The sequence below is a fragment of the Phalacrocorax carbo genome, chromosome 1, assembly GCF_963921805.1.
Source record: "Phalacrocorax carbo chromosome 1, bPhaCar2.1, whole genome shotgun sequence".
In the NCBI taxonomy this organism is placed as follows: domain Eukaryota; kingdom Metazoa; phylum Chordata; class Aves; order Suliformes; family Phalacrocoracidae; genus Phalacrocorax; species Phalacrocorax carbo.
The window spans coordinates 146,813,504-146,821,979 of NC_087513.1; the positions used below are offsets into that span (position 1 = coordinate 146,813,504).

The following is an 8,476-nucleotide window of genomic DNA, read 5'->3' on the forward strand; positions in this document are numbered from 1 at the left end:
GGGAAGTATTTTGCAAAGGCTCGGTAAGCCCTGCCACAAAACTGAATTTTCTGTTTAAAATTAAAATCCTGGCAGCTGCGCCGCTTCTCCTTGCACAGCCCCTTCTTTCCCTCCCTCCCTCCCTCCCTCCCTCCTTTCTGTCACCCCATGTAGAAAACCAGCTTTGACGGAGGTTTCCAAAGGGCGGAGGACGGGGCGCCTCAACACGGGACGCCGGGACCCTCCCGCGGGCGGAGGTTACTCGGTCACGGCCGGCGGAGCTACGGGAGGGGCGGCAGGGGTTGGTGTGCCCGGCGGCGCCGCGACCGGCGGCGGGAGCGGGAGCGGGGCCGCCCCGGCGCCCATTGGCTCGGCGGCGGCCCGGGCTCGGCGCGGCCCCATAAAGGCGGCCCGTCCGCCCAGCCGCCCGCTGCCGCCGCCCCGCCATGCCCCCGCCCGCCTTACCCTGGCTGCTCGCCGCCTGCTGCCTCTGTGCCCTCCCGCGGGGCTCAGGTACGTCCCGCCCTCAGCACGGGGAGGGGGGAACACCCAGCGAACCCCCAAACCGTGGAAAGGGTCGCCTCCCGTCGAAGGGCGCCGCCGGGGCTGGGCTCCGCGGTGTCTTCTCCTCACAGCCGTGTCCTCGCAGGGTTCCCGTCGCCTTTCCCGCGCTACAGGGACGGCGTGGACCTGCCCAAAAGCCAGGTATGTCCCTCTTTACCTTCCTCGCCCGCCCCTCTGGAAGCGATGCCCGGCGGAGGTGTGGGGCAGAGCCGGGCTGGGCAAGGCAGGTGGGAAATGCGGTAGGAAAACGGCAACGGGCTGGAAATATATTAGTAAATCACTGGGGTGGGTGGTAAAGAGAGTAAGGCTGAACCCCTCTGCTGCCCGGGGAGGTGGGTGGGAGCGGTGTGGGCAGGGGTGTGATGCGGAATGGGGTACGGGTCAGCAAAGGGCAGGTGGGCTCATGACCGGCCACTCCTGATGCCCTGAGTTAAAATGCAGGTCCCAAGTTATGAAAGGCCCACTGTTAATGTCTGATCTTTATTTTTGAAAGCAACTGGCGATGTGTTTCAGTCAGTGGATGGAACTGTCTAAGCAACCCCAGGTAAACTGACTTTAGTAATCTGTTTGATCTGCTGGGACTCTATTTCAGACATCCTGGTTGCCCCATGTAAACCTCAGCATCAGTGGCTGCAGCTGGCAGAGCCTCTTCCAAGGAGCCAGTGGCTCAGGAGAGCAAGTTTGCTGCTGTGTGTGTTCTCCTTTCTGCATGGCTCACTCAGATCTAGAGCAAGAACAAAATGTGCTTTTCTTCCCATCGCAGTGGTAGCTAGCACTGAAGCAAGGAGCGCTGCTCAGTGCTGTAGGAGTTACAGGCAAGGTCCTGCCTCGTCCTGGCTCTGCGGTGGTGGGTGGATGGTGCTCAGAGGAGAGGGGAGCGAGGGGGAGGTTCTGCTCATTTCTGCTGTGGTGTCTCTGGCCCAGAGCTTGCAAACACTTTAGACCACTAAGTAACTTTGGAATACCAGCCCTGCTGCATTTGATGCTGAGCCTGACGGTCTTTTTTTGTTCGTTTTCAAAGGGGAGAGAAACTTTGCAGGATCAGCAATTATCTGGAAATCTTAAGCATAATTTTTTTTCTTTGGGAAATCTTTCAGTTTTGTAAACCAAAACTGGTGGAAAATAGTTCCCAGAGCCAGTTGTTCAGGTGTCTTATATTTTACTTCCTTCGGAGCTGTAGTTATTTCTTGTCTAATGTGATTGTATACATCAGCAAATCCTTGTTCTGTGGCAGCGAGTATGGGACAGTATAATTCAGCATATGGTTAAAGATTATAGTACTGATTGACTGAAATCCTTATAGATGAAATTGAGTGTAGACTAAATATGCCAACACCCAAACCTATTTGTAGAACACTTATCATAGGAAAATGTATTTTAAATGTAAGAGGCTGATTTAGGTCTCTTTATAGCACAAGACTGTACTGCAGTCATTAGTAGTATCGGGTGTATTCTCCTCATATAAAATACTAGTTCTTCAGCTCGTAACAGCTTCAGTAAGTCTGCTCTGAGTGGTTTTAGTGGAACTGTGTTCAATTTATATTGTGCTAGGATCAGAATCAAGTCCGTTCTGTCAAACCATGGGTACCACATCCTCTCAGTAATTGTATTAAAGTACTGTTTGGTTTTGCAGATCTCCAGCATGGTTTTGGATCTTTGTTATTCCATATTCAACAACATGCATACAAATGAGGTAAGGTGTAATTGCTTCTTTTACTTCAAAGCATCCCCTTCCTCCTTAAACTTAAAAATCAACCCCTCCAAAACCAACTATTGACATTTCTCTCAAAACAATAATGTGTAATCTAACATCATCGTGGTTTAGGAGATGGAGAGTATATGTAAGATTTTTTTCTTCTCCTTAGTAGTTTGCATGTAATTCTTAACTCCATTAAATTTTATATCAAATTACTGTTTTACACCAGCTGAGAGCTCAAGAACCAAACATCCACTTACCGCTGGGGTCAGTATTTTAACCTGACCCTCACTTTTGAATAGTCCAGGGTTGAATATGCTAAAAATATTTGCAACTTTTGAATAATGGCATGCTTAAGCTCATGCTGAACATAGAGACATATGAGTGGTTTTACTGATTTTAATACTCTACTTGAGCTTGGTTTTTTTGTATTTCTGAGACAGATCCAAAAGGTTAAGTTAAGGAGCTATTGAGTATAGCTCTTCCTCATTGGTGCAGTCATATTAGAACCTAGCTCAATGTCAGTTCTGCTTTATATCACTCTCTTATTATCACCAGTTTATTAAGAGCCTTTCCCACAAAATTCACTCAGCCCCCGGGTTTGTGTAAAAAAAAAAAAAAGTAAATTTACTTGTGGAGTTTGAGTCCTCTGTTTTTTTAAATCATGAGTAGAGCCTTCAAGACAATAATAGAAAGTGTTTTGACATGTATTTCAATATCTCTTCTTGCCAGTGTCTTCAGCTTATTGTAATTCCAAGCATGCTTTCCTAAAGCAGCTGTAAAACTCTACAATACAGAAGTTGATTGTATAAAAAAAATTCTAGCATTTCAGTCTTAAATGTCTAATGTTTGGAGTTTAGTATTGACTCTCATACTTCTGCAGCTTAGCTAATGAGGGGACATCCAGAATCATCAGGTAACTTTGAATGGTGCCCTATTCCTGGTTACTATTTTAGTTACTGACTTTGCAAAAAATTCACTTCTGTTACACATCCTCAGGGTCGGGAGCTGGATCCCACACAATAGCCTTTCAAGAGATGTGACTAATACCAGCTACATATCTACAATATGATTCCTTGGTATGGTCTGATTAAGTGGTAGATCAAATCTAAATGTGGGATATGGAAAAAAGAGCTATGCAAAAAGTACAAATTTTTACCCAGCTTGTCACATCTCTTATAACATGGAGTTGTACTTTCTCCTGAGGAAACTTCAGAAGACACTGCAAACAGGAGTATATATGTAGTGCTCACCCAGTGAAACAGTCATGAAATCCTACTGATTTCAGCTGGACTTCAACTTTCTACATGACCCTGTATTTGTGTGGATTTAAAAAAAAAAAGATTCAGTCAGAGTTATAGATTTATGTCGAGAAGGTAGGTGGTGTTTCAAGAGGATGGATGCCTCAGCACTATGAAAGGCAAAGTCAATAGCAATTTTAGCATTAATGGTACTTAAACTCCATCTGGGGAACTTAAAATCTTTTGGGAAGCTAACAGACTACTTAGTTTCAATGTCTCACCTTTGGTAAATCTTGCAGATGGTACTTTCAAAGGGATAAAAAAGAACTAAATATCTAAACCCAGCTACATTGCAGTCAGTTCCATGGGAGTGTGAAATTTCCACCCTAAAGTCAAGCCAACGCACTGTTTAGAAGCTCATCTTGCACCCTGAATTCTGATTCCCTTCTTGTATATTTTGTCTTTTTAAATTCCTCCCCTCCAGTTTCCCATCCACATGCTTTTACTGTGTTTTCCTCCCCTGTCTTCACATCCTTGCTTACTATATGTGCTGGTTTTTCAAGCCCACCCCAGGTAACTAAGCCTAGTCACTGATGTAACTGGCTGTGGCACACAGAGCTGTCCCCAGCTGGGATCTTTTAGCCAGGCAGCTGTGCTGTGGGCAGGAGGGCTCCCAAACCAGATGTACCAGACTCTGAGCTTAGTCTGTTCCCACAAACTCCTGGGAAAGTGTCTTTTCCTTGGTGTAAGGCTGAGAAAAATGAGCAATTTCATGAAGAATAAAGGGTGTAGAGGAAGGCTTAAAACCAGCAATCATGCCTGGTTTAAAACCAAGGGCAGTCTGAAAGGTGGAGAGTGGCCACATTTTAACAAGGTAAGAGCTATCAGTACAACTCAAGCCGGAGGAATGGAGCTTCTCTGCTCACTCCAGGTGGAGCTCTGCCTCACCTCCCAGGGTATGGCTGTGCTTTGCTGCACAGTGAGGGAAGCATGTTGAATGATGGTAATGAATGGCATAAATTGGTTAAGGCAAGATTTAAAATCAGTCTTAAAGATCTGTGTGCTGCTGTTTTTTTTTTATCGGTCTGGTATGTGTTACAGTCTCTCCCTTCTCACATGGAGTGGAGCAACCTCACCAATGATGGAGAATTACTGTAATAAACCAAAGAAATAACAGCATCTTGATTAACTTACCCTGTCCACTTGCAGGAGTCACAGACTGCTGCTGCAAAGTTTACAAAGAAGGTATGTAAATGTGAAGGCAAGTGAGTAGCAATAGATAGGAAGTGTGGCCCTTTCCTTACTTATCTTGCTGCTTTTTTACAGTCAGCTGGGGTTTTTTTTTTTCAGTGGTTGGGAAGTGAGCTGTGCTGATCCTGCTTCTGCAAAGCAATCCACCATGTGTAAAGATTATATACATATTTCTTTCTGTCACTTTTTCCCCTGAAATTGGTTATGCTTTAGGTGTTTGAAAATGTTTGGAGTATGTTTTAGTTGTACATCCCTTGTTAACTATGGCTTCCCTGAAAATGAACAATTTATAGAAAAACTTATCATACTACAGTAGTTTTGTGCAGCCAGGACAAAGATGTGGTTTTATTTGTGACTTCTTTTGAGTGTTGTGTTTTTCTTATTATAAATACCAGTGCTTAAGATAGAGGGTGGTGGGGAAGAAGAAACCTTGCCAGAATATTCCAGCAGAAGGAAGTGGGCATTTGTGACAAACTGGATTAATGGAACAGTGAAACTCTTACCTCACTAGAGGGGAAAGAACAGGGAACATTCTGTGTATAGACTTTCTGCTTTTGTAGTTTTCCTAGCATACTAAGTATGTTCTGTTGTGGTTTTTATGGGAAGTTTAGATTTAGTTTCAGGCAGTCCTGTGAGGAGCAGGGAGTTGGACTTGATGATCCTTATGGGTCCCTTCCAACTTGAGATATTCTATAATTCTATAAAGCCTGCGAATCTTTAATAATGGTAACTTAGTATATTTACACTAGAAGGAATGGGTAGTTCTTGACAATGCCCTTTAGGTATTAACTTTTAATCAGCGTTCCCGATGAATGGGCATTGGGGACTATCAACATCTTGTTTGCTGCTGAAAAAGGCTCTGAATGTATTGATAGTCTGATGGAATGACACCAAAACCTGTTAACAGATCTATGGAACTGAGTTTATAGTATTTTATTATTGCTTGTGTTTTATTTTACAGGATAGTCATGGGACTCTGGGACGGCCTTTTTTCCTTTTCAGGGTATCTGCATCTCTTACTACTTAGATTCTGAATAGCACACATGTTATAGCCATAGATGAGTAGCTGTTTCCCTTCACAAATTCTTGCTGCACTTGTTTTGAGTAGAGGCCAAATATCTCTTGCTCGAAAGCTTAGGGGGAGTCATTTGCTTAAAGAGCTCTCATTCAACTAAAAGATAACAAGATGATGAGTTCTGGGATAGTAATGGATTAAATACTTGCAGAGTCACCTATTCAAATAAAAAAATATTTTTTTTCCTTTTGAGCCAAATCATCCAAAGACAGAAGTAGTATGTAGCATGTATCTCTGAGACTGCCGAGGTGCACTGATGCTAAATTTACTAGATAAAACACATGCGTGAGCTGAACGTCCACTTGGTCAGAAAGGTCTGGCCAATAAGTGATGACACACTGTGTAACAGGGTGAAACACCAAAGCAGAATTATGGACATCATCATAATTTATCTCATGTTTTTCACCCATTGGGTTGCTGAACTATGGCATGGTCTAATGCAGAATACGCTGGTTTAGACATGCTCTGTGATTAACACCAAACTGTTTGTTTTTTTAATGTGTTGAAGATATTCCTAAAAAACAAGGTAGGTCATAGCAGGTAACCATAGTCCCAATTCAGCTGTCATTTACATCTTGGCTTTCTTCAAGTGTGTCTAGCCAGCTACTTCTAGTGCTGGTATTTATATGCTCTTTTTTTTAGGCATCTGCATAGTACCCCAATGAATTGGGACCAAGACCCCTAATGAGACTAATTAAAGCCAGACTCTTTAGCTGTTTGGACAGAGGCTGAATGAATATTTCTCAGATTCAAAGCCAAAACCCACCCTGCATGGATCCCCTGGTATTTGACATGTTGTCCCTTTAAAGGAAATCTTACCGCAGCCTTCTTAGGTACTCTGTCTGCATGATGGGAGATATATTTTGGTATGTTTATAAATCTGGCATCTAATACTTCTGCACAGCCATGTAATTATTATCTTTTTCAGCCTCGAAATGGAAGAACTATCAAAGGCAGTGGTAAGTAGGCAACCAAAAGTGCCAGGAATTTGTTCTGTTTGGTTTTTTTCGTTAATGATGATCCTCATGACAGAAGGCATTACTGAGAAGTATTACAAACCTAGATACTCACATGGATGTTTCATATGGTCACTAGGAGGTGTCTGGGCATTTTTTTTAATGCTCAGAGACTTACAGTGTACAGTGTAGATAAAAGGATTTTCTTCTTTAAGGTTCAGTAAGGAGGAGCTTTCATCCTCTGCAAAATGACAGAAATGGTACAGAAATTACAAGTTTAAAAACAGAGGATGTAAATTGTACTCGGAACACAAGGTAGACTCCTTTCTGTTCCAAGAGATCCTCAGTCACCTAATCCCACTAATACAGGTCTCTGCATGCAGGTGGGAGTTATCCTCACATCAGAATTAGGACCTGTTTTGGGGTAAATCTTAACTAGAAAGAGCAGGGTGGGGATGGAAGGAAGGACTGCAGTGAGATCTAACAGTGTCACCTACCACTTGCATATCTATCTCTGAAAGTGTCTGTTAAAGGTCTTAGTGAACTTTAATGGGAAATGGACAAGACAGTCAATGCACATGTGTCCCCTCCTTCAGCCTCCTTCAAATCTTTTACTCCACAATAAAAGATTAGTTTTCTCTTTGTAATGTAAGAATTACTTCCAGCTGTTGACTGAAAGGGTTGATGTTCTTTGGGAGATAAAGGAACAGAAGGATAGGAAAGAAAAACTGCAGAGAAAGCACAAGTAAAAAACACATTTGCTCTATATTCAGGATTAAACCATTTCAGAAAGAAAGAACCCAAAGGCTTGAGAGAGTGTTGTAAAGCAGCATTGTTACTTGCTTGCTCTGGTCTTAGGCACTGCCCTGTGTGTCGATTGCTTCTCATGGATGATAAGGAAGATAAGAAACAGATGGATCTCTAGTTTGAGGCAGTGTAACTGTTCTTGTGGTGTTAGGTACACATGTGCACAAGAAATGTTTCATAGCTATGAAATGTGTAGGGACAAGTAGTGCTGCCCAGAGCTGTTCAGAAAAATAGGAAGCATGAGTTGACAACTGCTAAGATAAGCCAAACAGTGAGAGAGTCCCTATAGCTTTTGGGCAAAACAGTTCAAAACCAATTAAGAGTAAACTTGCTTCACAGTACTCTGAAGTGCTCTGGTGTTAGTGGACTTGCTATACTTTCAAACAGATCTTATTAAATGTCTAGTGTAGAAGCCATTACACTATAACAATGCCCTAGCAAGCCTTATAGCAGTAAATTTGATCTCGTTGCAAGATGCACACCGTACCTCCATACCCTAAAAGGACAGTGGAGATCGGGCATGGTGGAAAGAGAACTGTGAGGAGGAGGATTCATGTTTCAGTACAAACAATAGACCTGGACACTTATCCAAACTTCTAAACTCTCATCCATCTTTAGCTTCAAATTCTAGCACCAGAAGCTATTTAATTTCTAACTTTGGGAAGGACCAGATATATGTAACTGAATACAAAGACATGTTGAGATGTTGATCTGAATGTGAATTGTTGTGTTTATTTGTTTCAGAGTACAATGGAACACGAAGTTAATGGGTCAATTTACCAGCTTGATGACTTTCTTTATACAAAGAAAAGAGACTGTTTGTCTATTATGTGACTCAGTTGTCTTGAATTTGCTGTTCCATGTAATAAACTTGCAATCACTAATTCTTCTTCTTGTCCTTCATTAT

General features: G+C 42.7%; 1 protein-coding gene across 1 annotated transcript; it reads left to right on the plus strand.

Moving 5' to 3' along the window:
- Positions 1–328: 328 nt before the first annotated feature.
- NMS (neuromedin S) lies at positions 329–8,424 on the plus strand. Its single transcript, XM_064471470.1, has 8 exons — positions 329–492; positions 629–684; positions 1,037–1,087; positions 2,177–2,236; positions 4,690–4,725; positions 5,693–5,734; positions 6,735–6,765; positions 8,314–8,424. The coding sequence occupies exons 1-8, from the start codon at positions 426–428 to the stop codon at positions 8,334–8,336; spliced, it is 366 nt and encodes a 121-aa protein (XP_064327540.1). The 5' UTR covers positions 329–425; the 3' UTR covers positions 8,337–8,424.
- Positions 8,425–8,476: the final 52 nt, after the last annotated feature.

Bases quoted from the DNA above. Each gene is read 5' to 3' on its own strand.
- NMS (XM_064471470.1), top strand. From the start codon at position 426: ATGCCCCCGCCCGCCTTACCCTGGCTGCTCGCCGCCTGCTGCCTCTGT. The intron at 685-1,036 runs GTATGTCCCTCT...TATTTTTGAAAG, and splicing joins TGGACCTGCCCAAAAGCCAG to CAACTGGCGATGTGTTTCAG. The intron at 6,766-8,313 runs GTAAGTAGGCAA...TATTTGTTTCAG, and splicing joins AAGAACTATCAAAGGCAGTG to AGTACAATGGAACACGAAGT.